General features: G+C 40.4%; 1 protein-coding gene across 3 annotated transcripts in view; it reads right to left on the bottom strand.

Annotated features, from left to right (window-relative positions):
- LOC124134969 (solute carrier family 22 member 6-B-like) overlaps window positions 1-17,828 on the bottom strand; it is a 37,746-nt gene that overhangs the window by 7,134 nt on the left and 12,784 nt on the right. For all 3 annotated transcript variants that reach the window (XM_048396060.1, XM_048396061.1, XM_048396062.1), the window contains exons 2-7: window positions 11,743-12,157; window positions 7,125-7,355; window positions 4,618-4,814; window positions 2,457-2,690; window positions 755-889; window positions 13-101 (exon numbers count right to left, since the gene is read on the bottom strand). In XM_048396060.1, coding sequence (XP_048252017.1) covers window positions 13-101; window positions 755-889; window positions 2,457-2,690; window positions 4,618-4,814; window positions 7,125-7,355; window positions 11,743-12,129 — 1,273 coding nt within the window. In that variant the 5' untranslated portion in view covers window positions 12,130-12,157. The remainder of the gene's footprint in view (window positions 1-12; window positions 102-754; window positions 890-2,456; window positions 2,691-4,617; window positions 4,815-7,124; window positions 7,356-11,742; window positions 12,158-17,828) is intronic.

Raw genomic sequence — 17,828 nt, 5'->3', positions numbered from 1 at the left:
GTAGATCCTTACCTGTTTTACCGGAGGGAAGGGCACCAGCAACAATGCAGGTCACAGCAGCAAGCAAGGCAAAGGTCACAACGGAATATCGACGCTTAGCACTGAAACAGTAAGTCACACCATATTGTCATGGTTATTGATCTTATTGCTGGGATCATCCCTGCAAAGTGTCTGCATCATGGGCTTTGTTGTTTCAGAGGAGATGTTACAATGTTAAAGATGAATGTACAGAAAATGTGTCACAACATAAGCTTGGGTTCGGGGAAGCAAAAAATGAGATCAGTGATCATAGTTTGTTTGTTTGTTGTTTAACGCCGCACTCAGCAATATTGGACCTATATGACAGCGGCCTGTAAATAATCAAGTCTGGACCAGACAATCCAGTGAGTGATGTTATGAGCAAAGGCTCCCCTTCTGGGTATATATGATGACAGGCCATCAACCAGGTCACCAAGTCTGACTACCTAATTCATCAGTTGCCTCATACAAGTACAGGGTGGTGAGGACAAATTTTAACCCAGAATCCCCACAGGAACACACCTGTGAAGAACAGAGTTAGATGTGGTCTTCAGCAACCCATGCTTGTCATAAAAGGCGTCTATGCTTTTTGCAAGAGGTGACTAACATGATTGGGTGGTCAAGCTCGTTGACTTGGTTGATGCATATCATCATACCCCAATTGCGTAGATCACAAACTGACAGGGACAAGTCGTCAGAAAAGGTAGACTTTGTGACATATACAATGTTTACTGACTACTTCATGATGATGATGTCAAGGAGGTAGGCGGCCATCTCAACACTGGCTCCGATGAGGAAGATGATGTACTTGTTGCCCTTCAGAGAAGTGATCCGTAAGGTCAGTCCATAGTAGCCGACAGAGACAGCCAGCCTACAACATTGAAGTAGGGAGCTCATTGATAAACACACTGATTGTACAGTGACGTGACCTTCACATTGAAACTTCAGCAATATTAGTTAACCTAAAATGTCTGATAACATTTAAAGACACCTGAAAAAGCCTGAAATTCTAGGATACCTTGGACATCTTAGATAACTCGTCCCAGCCCTAGAGTCTACATAGAGGGAGTGGGCACTCACCATAGGCAGACAAGGTGTAATACCCTTCATCTCTGTTCATTAGAACTTTGTGAAGGCGGATTCCTACAGCTATAGCTGTTTCTATAGAGTAGTGACAACTGTTATCCCTGTCGTGCAAGTGTAGCAGGGGGCGTGGAGTCATCCCACAGATGACATCCTTACCTTGTCAGCTTGCTGACGGGGTTAACCTCTTTGGTCATGTGGACAAGGCGTCCGACCTCCGATCAGAAGGTCTATGGTTCAAATCCCATCACGGTACTCGGAAATTTTATGGCCGCGACATTGGCACCCAACGTGGGACTGAGCACGTTCATATTAAATTTGAGCAAAATAAGCCTCAGTACCCTACATTGCTGCCCGGGACGTGCCTTCTGCTGATGGGGGAGTATGTAGCAGGGGGCATGGAGTCATCCCACAGATGACATCCTTACCTTGTCAGCTTGCTGACAGGGTTAACCTCTTTGGTCATGTGGACAAGGCATTCGACCTCGGATCAGAAGGTCCGTGGTTCGAATCCCATCACGTACTCGGAAATTTTATGGCCGCGACACAAAGGTTAGGTTTATTACAATGGTGTCCTACTATTCTACTGACAGGCATTGTATCGCAATAAATATGACATCAATATCGGATATATAATGTGCCAATTTCAGTTGTTTGGTGCCCCTCACATAAACATGTATTCTACACTTTGGTGTTCTGCCTCACCACTTTGAAAATTCTACAGGTTCTAGGAACTGCAACTCAACATTTTGTAACCTACATTAGCTAATTTATCACTTGAAACTGCATCACAACCATCCTTATTAAAATTAGGGGATTGTCATGTTAATCCTCTGACTGACCAATCACATATGAGTAAGTAACAATGTCATGGGGTAATTTATAACATGATTTCAGATCAGTTTCCTTACTGACTCTAATTTGGTTAATATAAATAAAGATTTCCTGTAAAAATTTGATCAAGTAATGAAAATTTCCTAATTTGTTTCAGTTGAAGTCCCTGCATCATACATTTGCATCACACCAATGTGTGAGAAAATCCCCAAAGTCATGCAGGTCATTGATGTTTACCATTTTGGTGAAAACCAAGCGTCATAAATGAGACAAATTGAGAACTTGTGACCTACAGAATAAGGCAACCAAGGGCCATAACTCTGCTGACAAGTGACTAAATAAACTTTTGCACAATATTGCATTCATATAGTTGCAACAGCAATTATGGCCAAATATATATTATTTGTACATGTGTGCTCAAAGAAAGCTTTGCCAACTGTAAAATATCAACAGCACAGAAGTAATCACTTTTGTTTTTATAAAACTGTTTGCACAAATGAAGTGAGACAGGCTATGCTTACCATTGATAGAAAAGAATTAAACTTCTTTTTCTCAGTCGTGGAGTTTTCAGGAGAGTAAGGAATGCATATTTCTGTCTGAGAGTCTCTTGTCTGCCCTCTGCAATAGCCCTCACAGACATCCAGCTTTCTCGTGGGAATTCCTTCTTGTTGAACTTGGCCATTTTCTCCACCAGCTTCTCAGCTCCATCCAGCTTCCCATACATCACCATCCAGCGTAGAGACTCAGGCATTATACTGAAAGCGTTTCCAAGATTTCACAAATACAGTGAAACATGCCTTAATTTGTGAGGAGTGAGAAAACTGTTTTATTACCTACGAGGGCAAACATATCGGGGTTCATAAAAATCACATGTCCCCTTGGATGATATCAAAAGACAACAGTGTATTGTTTCCATCATTGCTGACTTCATTCGAATCTTATTGTAACGTGAGGTCGCAATGACTTCACACAAGAAACAACGTCATAGCGGAAGATTGTTGACGTCTGCTGTTGTGACTTGTTGTTCTTTTAGATAAACACTCAAATTCGTCTCTGTATGTCAACATCTTCTTCGGTGATAAATAGAACATTTCGTGTTAATGTCATACTATGTTTACGACACTCGTGCCTAAATTCTGGTATTTACACACTCGTGTCATAAACATAATATATGACATGAACACGAATATAATGTTGTATTTATTAAGGTTTAAAGTGGCAGAGTAATGTAAACAGATGTGCCTGCATCTAAGAAATCCGTACCTGCCCCTCTGCACTATACTTTGCATCTTCCCGAGGCAAGAGAGTTAACTGACTTTAAATGTCCAGTTTCCACCCTTGCCGAACTAGCCTGGAATTACTGGGCTCAATCGTAGCGCCACCAGTGGCTATTACTAGTTATGTCCCTTCTAAGCCTCTCCTATGGACCAATCAGATTCCACCCCTCATATCACTTGCGTTTGCTTCACACAAAATGGTAGCGCTGAGTCAGGATGATCTGATCGATAATCAAGATCTATATTGTGATATAACGAGTCTAACATTGCGAAATGCATCGAACCATGTGAGCACCTTGACTAAAACATCAAAAGATTTGAAAAATACCTGCTTTGCAAATCCTACAATCGACCGAAATCTGCACGACAGTTTACGAACCGTACTTCGATTTCGGTGCACGATATTGATTGGACTATGCATAGACTCGTTAGTCCAGCCAAAATTTAACTCCATAATACCAGCCTAGTTCGGCAAGGGTGGAAACTGGACTTTTATAGTCAGTTAACTCTCTTGCCTCAGGAAGATGTATACTTTGTGACAACAAGAGATGCAGTCATACAGAGAAGGGGAAGTTTCAAAAGTTTCAGAAAAGAAAATATCAAAACAGATCTTGTCGAGTATATAACAGTGTATGCCTTGTAGAGGTTAAACTTGTACACAATTTTCTCTCTGTCTCAGGATCAGTGTGGAAACCAGTAAGAGATAAACATGGTGATTCAAGTGACCATTGAAAACTTTTGAGATGGACCCCATTGTACATCACTATTAGAAGAGATGATGATAACTGTGTTGCAACTCAAGAAGAATGAATGACAGATCCACATACTGCACCTGCACCTGCTACAGTTAGTGCACATGCCTGCCCCCTTTCGTATATTCCACATGTCAATTAATACTGTGATCGTCCCTAGCATGCAAGATGCCCACCTTACACAAATGTGTTTCCCCACATCATCAACAAATCTGTTCTCAAGTGTAATGCAGGTGAACTGTCAACCCCAAAATATCGTTGTCCTTATATGTTGGTTTCTTTTGTTTTTTGTTGTTAAAGCCGCACTCAGCAATATTTCAGCTATATGACTGCAGTCTGTATTGAGTCTGGACTGGACTAGACAATCCAATGACTGATATCATGAGCATCGATCTACGAAATTCGGATATGATGACATGCATCAACCAAGTCAGTGAGCCTGACCACCTGATCCTATTAGTCACCTCTGTCAAGCAGGGTTTGCTGAAGACCTATTCTAAACCCGATCTTCATGGGTCTGTCCTTATGTGTGACCAACAAGAGTAGCCATCATTTCCCACAACTCCACTCCTTCACTTTTGAATTCCCAATTAGATCCTTTCTTTAGTATTTGTGATACTCCTTACACCACGCAGGGATCATGATAGACTCACCATATGTAGAATGCAGCCAGCAGACTTGGCAAACAAATTGCAAGCTGTACGTATCGCCAGTCTCGGATAAGAAAGGTAATGACTGCAAGGGCCATGACGCTTGCACCCCAAAAACACTCAATGATGCCACCAGCTATTGGACGATAGGCTGGTAGAAACATCTCAGCTACTAACACATAGCTGGATATCTGGAGACCCTACAACACAGACACACACAGTGAGAGAGTGAGTGAGTTACAGTATATTTCCATGTGTTGAGTGAAATATCATGTTTCTTTCATCGAGTGACGGGGGGAAAGGTGAAAAAATATATCTCCTTTTCGTGAGATGAGAGAAACATGATATTTCACTCGACACATGGAATATCATATTTATTATATACTTTTTGTGCAATAAAACATTTCATTACAAATGTAAAACTTTGAAACTAAAATTCTCACAACCTGACAGACAGGGACGATTCACCACCCCTTGAATTTGCGACTTAAAATGAATTTTCGTATTTGCAAAATCTTAAAAAAATATAAATATGAGAAATTTACAGTTAATAACAAAACATTTTCAAGAGCATAACAAACAGACGTGCTATTAACTTCATAAATAGTCAACATTTTGTTTACAGTCCAGGGATCTACGATAAAGGGAGACAATTTGCAGGGAGGTAACTCTTGTATGACAATAGTTCCGTCAGAGTGTTATGTTCACTGCAATGAAATATCACTAAACAGTATCAGAAAATGCAGTCTTTCACACTGATATAACTGGATATCTGCAGACCCTGTAACACAAGGTGTTTGTGAGTGAGTGTGTGAGTGGGATGGGTTTAATGCAGTAGTCAAGTTATATCACGGCGTGTCAGCTTCATGTGTGAGGAAAGCCCGAAGTGATGCAGATCTTAGACGTTTACCACTTTGGTGAAACCCATGTAACACAAGGAAGAGCTACAGACATAAGTCGATATCTGAAGAGCCTGGATAATTTTGTAAAATACTTTTGATATCCGTGACCCACCATGAGATAAGGACTTTATAGGTGAAAAATCTCATTTTGACTTCTAATATTTTAAAACTACAGCATCTAAGGAACACAAAAATACAGTTAACAAGGTTTATCTTATGTCTATTACAGAGATACATGGCATCAAACATTTAGACTCCCATTATTAGATCTATAACTATTTAAGTAATAATTGCAGTTTTAGACATAATGTCTGATTAATTGAATGCAGAGATGTATGCTGAAATGTTTTGAAATAATGTGTTCATTACATTATGCACTAATGAGAGAAAAACAAGATGTACAGTCTGCAGACAGGGCCATTTTTTTTATGGAAGTAAGTGAATGACGTCACAGCACAATTGTTTCCTAGCATGGGCTTAAATTAAAGTTTTAACATGAAATAAAGGCGAAGCATGGGATTGCAAACCCTTGAGGGGGAAGAGAGGTTCCATCTTCCTGTGGCAAGGGAGTTCCCAGACTGTAAAAGTCCAGTTTCCACCCTTAGCAGGCAGGAATTTCTTGGATCGATCGTAGCACCACCAGTGTCTATTACGAGTAATTTCCCTTCTATGTCCCTACTTTTGACCAATCAGATCCATCTCTCATAATAGTTGCATTTGCTTCAAACAAATTTGTAGCACCCAGTGAAGATGATCTTATTGATAATTAAAACCTGTAATGTGTTAAAATGGGTCTTACTTCGCAAAGTGCATCAAATCATGTAAGCACCTTGATGAAAAAGATTTGGAAAATATCTGTTTACACTGACTTGGCGGTTTACATGATTTGCAAATCCTGCAATCGACCAAGGTTGAAAGAGAGACTCAGGAGGGAGGAGGGAGCTTCAGGAGGAGGGAGGGACGTTCAGGAGGGGAAGAGAGATTCTGGAGAAGGAAGGGAGATTCAGGAGGGAAGAGACCATCAGGAGGGTGGAGGGAGCTTCAGGAGGGAGGAGGGAGCTTCAGGAGAAGGAAGGGGCTTCAGGAGGAGGGAGGGACGTTCAGGAGGGGAAGAGAGATTCTGGAGAAGGAAGGGAGATTCAGGAGGGAAGAGACCATCAGGAGGGTGGAGGGACGTTCAGGAGAGGAAGAGAGATTCTGGAGAAGGAAGAGATTTTCAGGGGGGTGGGAGGGAGCTTCAGGAGGAGGGAGGGACGTTCAGGAGAGGAAGAGAGATTCTGGAGAAGGAAGAGATTTTCAGGGGGGTGGGAGGGAGCTTCAGGAGGAGGGAGGGACGATCAGGAGAGGAAGAGAGAGAAGGAAGAGATTTTCAGGGGGGTGGGAGGGAGCTTCAGGAGGAGGGAGGGACGTTCAGGAGGGGAAGAGAGATTCAGGAGGAGGGAGGGACGTTCAGGAGGGGGATGAGAAAGTTTCAGCAGGCAGAAGAGGGATTCAGGAGAAAAATTTAGGAGAGGGAAGAGAGCTTCAGGAATCAAATCATGTGAGCACCCCAGATTAAAAACATGAAAAATATCTGTTAACACTGACTTATCCTATCACTTCACCTACCTGTAAAAATATGCCTTCAATGAACCTGAGCACCACAAACCAGGTGTAGGACGGCACGAAGAAGATGCCAATGCCAAGAACCACTGGTGCAAACAGTGTACCAAGCATGACAGGACGTCGACCGAACTTGTCAGAGAGGTATCCGAATAACAGCCCACCAAGCATCACGCCGCAGAAGTAAATTGTTGTTGCAAGTGGTCGCAGGTAGCTGTCATCACATACAAGGTCCCACTGGTGAAAGGGAGAGAACTCATGTTACTAAATGCAAAGAATCGTGTACCAGATTTGCTCTTTTCTAAAATTGGTTGGTTGGTTGGTTTGTTGTTTAACACCGCACTATATGATGGCGGTCTGTAAATAGTCGAGTCTGGATCAGACAATCCAGTGATTAATATCATGAGCATTGATCCATGCAATTGGGATCGATGACATGCATGAACCAAGTCAGCGAGCCTGACCACCCGATCTAATGTGAGTAGATTACTGAATGTAGTAAACAAGCTAGTTACATGATAAATCAACACCATGCTAGTATTGTCCCATTCAAATTCACGTGAATCTATACATTCCCAATCAGTAAAGGTCAACCATAAGGATGATTCTGTGGGTATTTCAAATTTATCTACAAGTCCCCCCTCCCCTCCAAATGTCTATTCTACATGATGTCAATGTTCCTCTATTTCATTGATGACAATATCCTACAGTAAAGGGATGATCGTCTCCTTTACAGTAATTGGTGTGTGTTTATAAATAGTTTAATGCCACATTCAGCAATATTCCAACTGTATGACAGCAGCCTGTAAGGAATTCAATAGGGACCAGGCAATCCAGTGACTTATATTGCAAGAAACGATTATATCATTAGGGTAAAATGATTGAGTCACTGAGTCTTACATGCAGACAGTGTTTTGAAAACTATCATGACTATTTTCTGCACCCGTGATTTTATAAGGGTGTGCATTGTTTTTAAAAGGCAAGAGTGAACGCCCTTTGAAAACTAGAATGTTTTTCTGTTGTGTGAAGGGAAATGTTTTAAGAGTATTTAATCTTCCATTTGGTAGAGACTATTTTTGAAGGGGCATTTTGTGCCTTTAATTTCCCGAAGTAATGTCTGAAGCATCATTTATTATTTCTGAGTTTTGTTTATTTACAGAATATTCCCTTGTAAAGCTAGCACCACATGGTGCACCTGTCAACTTACATCACATTACATCAAAAAGGGATATTAGAAGACATCCTCTGCAGGCATTGTTCATTCAAAACAGACAGCTTGGTAATTGTAATTTCAAACTAAACAAATGTACTGCTGTGACAACAGAATACTTATTTTGACAGTATTCTAGATTAATATAGCATTGTTTCACTTAACGCAGGAATACTTCCCATCCCCGATTTTCATCCTAAACACTCCCCATGCAGGATTTTCATCCTGAAAACTTCCCATCCACAATTTTCATCCTGAACACCATTTGTGATATTTATCATGAACACTTCCCATTTGCTATATTCATCCTGAAATTCTCAAATTTCATGCCAAACATCCGTGACTTTCATCCTGAACATCCTATTTTCATATTTGGTGCAACACATTACTTACTACGTTCCCACAAAAACATCAAAGGGACTGCAACATCAGTTGTTTAATTTTTTCATCATAACATGTTGCAATCAACAGAATGTCCTTGATGTTGGTTTGTGTAGCCAATGTTTTGTAGATTAATAGCTCAACTCTATAAATTGTGCTCATGGCTCTCCAAACAATATGTTGAGAGCCATGATGACTAAGAGTTTTAAGGCAAGGCGAAACACTAAGTTACACATAAGACAAGAAGACCATAGAGGTGCTTGCAGGAACTTGCACAAGCATAAGCAGGCCCTTCGCCACCATTTACCCTAATCTTAACATACCACTATGCACTTCCAATCCGAAAACATTACTCAGAGCGCCAGATAAGCTTTTGGTGTTGTGGGTATTTTACCCATGCATTTTAAAATCATTGGGTATCAGTAATTCTATCTGGGTATTCAAATTTCTGTTACCCACTAGTTTTTACACATGTGGGTATTTAAGTTAAATATTTAAAAACACTATTCATCTAGTCCCTGCAAACTGGTGTTGTGTGGGTTCCACAGCTTTATAGGACTCAAAAATACCACGATACTTCCACAAGAAAGTGTGATGGCAAATGATCATGATGTAACTGTCATCTTGGAGTTTGGCAAGGTTGACGGAATGCCCGTTTATAATTTCAAATTAAATTTGCTGATTTGCTAATCGAATACACAGGGTTACTTCACAATATTTTGATGATACGCACAAGTTTTATTTTTTAGCGTATCTGTAATGTTCGTTGCGTATTTGATACGCTTGGATTTTATTTTACTATGTATTTCTGCATTTCTAATGCGTATTTTACGCAGATACGCAGCTTATCTGGAGCTCTGATTACTTGTAAACCTTTACCTTAAGGGTGGAAACTGGACTCTTAAAGTCAGTTAAAGGGCAAGTTCACACGGAAATGAACCTAATTTTCTTGTACTTTTTCCACAATAAAAGTGTTAACCTAGAAGTGTCATAGACAAAAATATAAAAATATCACAATTAATTAACATATGTTTTGCATTAAAACGATTTATATTTTTCACATTTACCAAGTGTTCTATTTCCATAACAAAAACACCATGGCTTATGCCCCTTGCAATATGACGTCATTGGTGCCAATTGATAAACATTATGACGTCATCATGCTTTGTTAGAGCCGCTTCACGTGGTGTAGGTCTAGGTGTGTGATTCTAGCGTCTCAGATGCCAGCCAGCATAGTGTAATGCTGAGTCACCACTGCGCCGGAGTGTGTCGTAGGCCATGTTGTTTTACCGAAAACTGGTACTTGATATCTTTTGCGTTCAGAATAGACAGGGACCCAGTTGAACTGGCACCAAATACGTCATAATCTAAGGGGGATAACTCAGGCCTGTTTAGCTCGAAAAACGAAGGCCTCATAACGGCATATCATTTTCACACAATTGTGAGCTTCCTACTTTCACTGTGAAAAAAATGAGTGTATATTTTCAAACACAGATACTAACTAATTCTAAAATTGCGTTTTGTTTAGAAAAAGTAAGAAAGTGATTTTTGCGTGTACACTTCCCCTTTAAGTCCCTTGCCTCTGGAAGATGTCTCCTACCCTCTCTTACACAGCCCATTCAAGATATTGCATATGTTTTTCAACTGTTTCATTTTTTATGAGCCTTCACATTTAGCTTTCATTACAACTTTCATTGAGAATATACCCTTAAACATGAACAACTATTTTATTTGAGTATTTATCCTCCACATGCTATCACTTTGATGTGTAAAGCCATATTATGCATCTCACTTTCGCAGTTGTATTCGTGTAATGGTAATTTGATATTTCAGTTTGTGCAACAACAACAGTACTTACTCGTGCATATTTGACCTACCACAATATTAAGCTACCCATTAGTTTCTTATGGTGGAGAGGGGACAGTGACGAGCTAGAAGTCAGCGTAATCAGATTAATATTCTCGACACCGCACACCCCGATGAAAACGTGGATAGCCTCGAAGCCCGCCCCAATGCTGACAGTTCTAGATGCAATACAGTGTTACCTTGCAGTCAACTATATCTTACAGTGGCCGAGTTACGAAAACGACTGACGGAACATGGCGTTAGGGTACCGAATAATTGGGCCTACCGGATCACCACAGCCATGAAGTGATGTCCAATTCTCTGCCACACATTCACTCTGTCGCTGCAGCTCTCAAGAAGAAGATGAAAGACGGCAAGTATTGCAACCTTGCTTTGCTATTATTTACACAACCAAGACACTTTAGGCGCAAGAATAGCGGAATATGATGGCAATGTCTACCAACTGAAAGAGGATGTTAGGGTAAATTGTGCACTGACCCTAGCCAAAATTCATTGAAGCTAACATTTTTCCCTTTCCTCATGCCCACAGAAAGCATGTCTGCAGATATTTAATGCTCCCTTTGTGCAAAGGTATCAGTTATGACCCATGAAGATCCAAGGTAGAATAGGTCTTCAACAACCCATGCGTGCCATAAAAGGCGACTATGCTTGTCAAAAGAGGCGACTAACAGGATCAGGTGGTCAGGCTTGCTTGCCAATGGTGAACATTGAATTTGTTTAACTGGTTTGGTTCTGATTTCTTATATTGCTGCCATTGTTAAACAAATCTTTACTCTGGAGTGCGATAATCCAGATGTCACCCCTCTGCAGATGCTAACTAAGTGAGTTGTCACCTGTCATTTTAGCCGAGACCCGTGAAGTTCTGGGATAGGGTAGGTCTTCAGCAACCCATGCTTGCTGTAAAAGGCGACTATGCTTGTCGTAGAGAGGCAACTAACAAGATCGGGTGGTCAGGTTCGCTGACTTGGTTGATGCATGTCATCATATCCAAATTGTGTGGATCAATGTTCATGATGTCAATCACTGGATTATCAGATCCAGACTTGATTATTTACAGACCACCCTCATATAGCTGGAACACTGCTGAGTGCAGCGTTAAACAACAAACATATAACATGTTCTTGAGCCTGTACAGGGTCAAGACTACATCCCATTGACTACTGTTACCTCTGTGACAATGTTGGTCTCCCGCTCCTCCACCATGTAGGTCCAGTCTCCCGCACCACATGTCAGGGTGATGTTGTCGTTGTTCTCCAGCCTGAGAGTGGTCCTACACTGCCCAGCGGTCCTCCCAACAACAGTCACGTTCTGGCCTCCTTGTACGTAGACATCGCTTCCGTGCAGCGGGTCACACGAGTGGGCGGTTTTAGCCCCGAAGAAGGCCATTATAACGTGATTGAAAACTAGCGGACAGTAGTTGAGACACAGAAGAATGAAGATAATGACTTGGTATCGGCCTGGGCTGCCGAGCATGCCAATCAGCTCATCCATTTTCAGAGACAAACTTGAAACCTTGTCTTTGCTAGAATGTTGATATTTTTCCGGGACACCCATGATTGGTTAAGTGCAAGACTGTTAATGTCTGAAATTGAAACAGAAAAAGATTTAGCCATATGAACTACAATATGTGTGTATGTTACTATAATATATAGGCAACTTTTTCATGTCAATTATATCATGTCAGTCTGTCAATAATCAAGTTTGGGACAGGCAACTGACCCATTGTTAATGACACAATGAATGTAACCATGGCAATAATCTACCAGGGCACACACCATGCACAATGAACCCTCCAACTGTCATTGGACAGCTGCACCACTACCCTCGTGGTGATTCCGGCTTGGAATTGGTCCCCAGCAACCTATGCTGGTCGTTAGAGGCAAGTTAATGGATCAGTTGGTCACTCAGTGACTTGGCTGATTACACATCATCATCATCATACCCAGATGGTGTGGCTTGTTGTTCATTATACAAATCACTGGTTTCTCTGGTCCAAATTTGATTATTTACAGGTGGAGTCATCATCAATAAAGCTAGAATATTGCAGAGTGTGGCATTTAACAACAAAACAATACTTTTAGTATGGGAAAATTTAACAAAAAATGAAATCACAGATTATCTTATCCACACCAAAAGTACTTATGGATGCAATCAATGAAAGATCTGATGGAACGGTAAAATGATCAATCATGGTGCTACATCACATCACTGATTTGCAGTGCCAGTGCTCCAATGCAATGCTGTTATGCAACTATTCGCAAACATTATTTTCAAGCTGTCAGTTGTGCTGTTCAACAATTTTGAATTTTGGAACACATGAAACTATTGGGAAGGATGAAATAAATCTGAATAGCACTACCATTTTAATTCCTTCAAATGAAAACTACTGTGTTGACCAAACACAATACACTAAGCTAAGACCGAACATAATCAAATGGCAATGTATTCAGATTGGTTACAACTAATGGCTGTCTGGCCCCAGAAACCAAATTTCAGATAACAGGAACAATTAATGCAGTAAAATTACGCTGGCGGGGTCTGACTAATTCTCAACCTGGGTACTATGGCTATGGACCTGGGATACAATTAGATATCAAATTGTACCCACAGTTTTTTATTCATAATTTTTTTTCCCATGTGTAGCCAGCTACTCTTTTTGTACCCAGATGTTTGTTTGGCACTAGTTTCGCAGCGATTTCTGTTAAGGCCACATCAATGATATTGGAAACAATATCTTGCTCACAAGACACCTGCTCACAAGATATGGATGAGGTGAAATGGGGCTTAACGTCGCGTCGAAGAGTAGTGCACTTACACATCGACGTGCATGCACATCGACGTGCATCGATGTGGCTGCTTGTGCTAGTCTGGACTGATGCTGATTTATAGTGCTAGCCCACTGAGATACCATGCCGCAGTTTAACATGAATACCCCACTCAGACACAGACCCCGAGCCAACCAGTCCTTGTTTCAGCCCCTCATGGCGAGCGCCAGGCAGGGTAACAAGTACTAACAACAACTACCATCTTTTAATGTCTTTTGGTTTGATGCGGCCTGGGATCAAACCCCGGACCTTCCGCTCTCAGTGTGGACACTCTACCACAAGACCACGGAGGCGGTCCACGAGATATGGACTGAACAGGAATCATCATGAATCTAGCAGCAAGCAAGCTCTGCCCAGATAACACCACTTCGTTAGTCTGTCGATGGCTAAAGTGGGCACACAGCTGGTGGCTTATTGCTAAAACAATCTCATGTCCTTAGATTATACTAGAGAAATTGTTATATTCAGGTGGTCAAGGCACAAGGAGAGACCGTGGATACAGCTGAAGATCATCCCAGGATGAGCTTTCTGCATCTTCATTTGAGGACTGAAAAGGCTGGACCTCAGCCACTTAGCCCAAGATCAAAAATGTTTTGACGATTCAATTAACAATTAAATGAAGGTTACGTCAACTAGAATCATATAATGTCATTATGTTGATGCGATATTTATCTTTACTTTTTTCATTGCATCAGATGCACTGGGTACTCTGCTGGTCTCGATCATGCCCAATGCTGAATGTATGGGGTAAGTCCAAGAAAAATTGAAATGTTTCACATCATTAATTAGGACTTTGTGCAGGGTTCAACATTGTTGACTCCTGACTGGCAGAATGAGTGTTTGTTTTCACAACAAAAACACTTTGGTGATTTAAAATTCTTTGTCACTTAAATCCTAGCAGAAATCAAGAGAGAGAAAAACAATCACGGGTAAATTTCAAAACAAGCAAATTTCGATTTTGGAATGACAACAAAACAAAAACTAAATAGATATACCTTAAACTCTTTCTCCATAATAATATATAAATTTCACATCACAAACAATAATATTTTAGATGATATTTGCTAGCCTTTAGATAAGATGGCAATATTGACGAAAGCACCATGTTTCAACTCATTCTGTAATGTACAATGTACTCAATATATGTTTTGCAAACTGTTGATGCATGTCATTGTATCGCAATTGCATGGATCGATGCTCATGATACCAATCACTGGATTGTCTGGTCCAGACTCGATTATTTACAGACTGCTGTCATATAGCTGGAATATTGCTGAATGCGGCGTTAAACAACAAACAAACACAAATTAACAGTCACTAATACATTAAATTATGATGTGAACACACATTGTGGAAGACCTCGAAATTTGACAACTGTAGATTGTTATCACCCACATGACAACAAAATGAACAGCTGGTAAACACATCTGCTAAACGATCAATAATTGTACTGACTCATAATTCCTCCTAAAGTCGACAATTAACAGAAATACATAAATAATAATGTAATTGGTGTTTTATTTCAGTTGACAATGCACATAATCCAGTATGTTACACATATTTTAAAATATTCACAGTGGATTATTCATGTTTGAAATTTGGTATTGCCAGGATATATCTATACAATCTAGTAACATTAATTACAACATAAATCGAGTCACAAATACCGTAAATCAAATACAGTTTCTACTGTTTGAAGACGAAATATATCTGATAATTAGCAAAAGCTCATCACACGCCAAAAATTCTCACTGCTTTCGGACAAGGGAAGATTTCTCTCTTTGGAAAAATGTCCAGGAAAGACCCTGTGGTGAACCACCCATGGCCACCCATGGCCCACTGCCAACATGTTCTCTCTGGGTGGGTACCAAAAGAGAAGCTGGATACAAAAAGATATAAACATAAAACACTGGATACAAGTCGATACATCTTATTGTACCCGAGGTACATATCCATGATCCCCAGGTAGAGGACGACCCTATCAGCTAAAGTGCTTGTTTGTTTGTTTGTTTGTTTGTTTGTTTGTTTGTTGTTTAACGCCGCACTCAGCAATATTCCAGCTATATGACAGCGGTCTGTAAATAATTGAGTCTGGACCAGACAATCCAGTGATTAACATCATGAGCATCAATCCACACAATTGGGATCGATGACATGCATCAACCAAGTCAGCGAGCCTGACCACCAGATCCCGTTAGTCACCTCTTACGACAAGCATAGTCGCCTTTTACGGCAAGCATGGGTTGCTGAAGACCTATTTTACCACGGATCTTCACAGGTCTCAGCTAAAATGACAGGTGACAACTCACTTAGTTAGCATCTGCAAAGGGGTGACATCTGGATTATCGCACTCAAGGCTAAAGATTTGTTTAACAATGGCAGCCATATAAGAAATCAGAACCAAACCAGTTGAACAAATTCAAGGTTCACCATTGGTGGTGAGAAGCATGTCAAGGTTCAACTTCATCGGGCCTATGATTTCCAAGGAGATGTTTACAGTGGGAGGAAAAGTGTTTTGAAAGAATGTAGCAGCTTGGCAAAGTGCAAAGTTCAAATCAAGGTAAAAAAAATAAAATATTACAAAAATGTTATATTAGTAACTGAATATACCAAATTTGCTGTAATAAGCACACTGCTCCAATAAGCACCTCATTACTAACTTCTAGACCAACCCGTAAGTAATCTTTATAAGAGCCCCCAATAAAGACAGAACTTTACATGACAGTCCATATTTTCTGGTGTATATTACAGATTACAGCAGCCTAGAAGGGGTATACAAATGCCTTGGAGAGCTAAAGTCTTTTATCATGTTTATGAAAAGATTTAGTTTATTCACTACTGCTCAATTTCTAAAAACAAATTTAACTTGTGTATGGTTTCAATAAGTGCTATAATCATTTGCAAATTTTCTAAGAGCCTGGAGTGCTCGTTATAGCGATTACATTTCCAAATTTACTACATGTTGAACAAACAATGCTAATAAATAACTAGGAATAGTTTTTCTCATCAGGGCAATATGACCAATTCTGTATTGGATTGTTGCCCTCATCATTCTTGCAATATATAGTTCCAGCAGAAATTACAAAGAAAAAGTCAGGGATCAAGTATATGTGAACATGTGGGCATTCTCAAAAAGCAAAGGTCAAATCACTGTAAAAATTCAAAATACATGTACAGCAAACACTTGACCTGTAACTTTAGCGGTACTTCATAGTATCCATATGCCAATCTGACTTGGCATGACAATCAGGCCAGAAGCGGCTTTTCAATATGGCAGCCATAGTGGCCATATTGGAAATCGGGTCTACATTTCCTAAAAGACCTTTGGTGACATCAATGGCAGAGACATGTACGGTAAGGATTTAAGCATCACAGATACAGGGGTTTGGGAGAAGACGCACACCACACAATGGACAACCAGGCCTTACCTTAACCCACAGGTATTGGGCAATAGATAATGCAGGCAAGACTAATGTTAATGATGAAGTACAGGAGCTACTTCAAAAAAGCATTATTCTTAACTCTGCCAAAACTCATCTCTGACTATATTCTCAGAGGTGCCATAGATTTCAGTCTGCCAACAAACTACTGTTGAACCCAACAATCTACATACAAAATGTCAAATATACGATTATATATTGCGAATCGTGTGTACTTGAAGAGAGCTGGTGCGTGAATGTTCCAACTATAGACGATGGAACAAAGGAGGGATGATACTTGTGACCCCTCAGCACAAGAACTAGTGCCCCCCGCCACAGTGCAGGGTGCTTACCCCGGGGGTGCTTGTGGGGGTGGGGGTGATTTAGCTACATGGGTGGTTGAGTTACAGCAGTAGTTAGTCTATGGTTTGGATACCGCAATATAGTAGTCAGTACCAAATGTAAAAATGTAAAGTTTGACCTGTATTTCTCCTACTGCTTAAGATCACTTTAACTAGATAAAGAACATTAAATTCCATCACTATGGTTTGAAATAAAACTAACTGTCATTTATGTAACAAAAAAGAAAATGTACGTACAGTCGGGAACAAGTCACACACCATGAGTTTTCATATGATACCCGTGCCCAAGACGAACCCATTGATCTAATGCAGGTCATGTGCAAAGGACATTAATAGGCTAAGGTACGAATGCATTAAAATAGGTCACTCCTATGTATATTGTATGCTGAACGCACCAGTCAAACAATTTATGTCATACAGTATATCCCTATCTGTCATCTGCATAGACCTGTCAGTGAACACTGTAAAACTGGAACATTTTGCACCCATGAAGTTATTGCAAGTATCTAACAATGAGCCTTAACGCCATCTGGATAGTTTTGTGAAGTATGTTGATGAGATTACCCAAAATCCAAGTTAAACTTTTATTCAACTTTATTCATTCAACTATGGATGAAGGTGTTCTTGTAGTTGACAAGGAAGGTTGG

The sequence above is a fragment of the Haliotis rufescens genome, unplaced genomic scaffold, assembly GCF_023055435.1.
Source record: "Haliotis rufescens isolate VD_foot unplaced genomic scaffold, xgHalRufe1.0.p SCAF_15, whole genome shotgun sequence".
Taxonomy (NCBI): Eukaryota; Metazoa; Mollusca; class Gastropoda; order Lepetellida; family Haliotidae; genus Haliotis; species Haliotis rufescens.
Note: the sequence above shows the minus strand (reverse complement) of the source record. Positions and strands in the feature narration are given on the sequence as shown.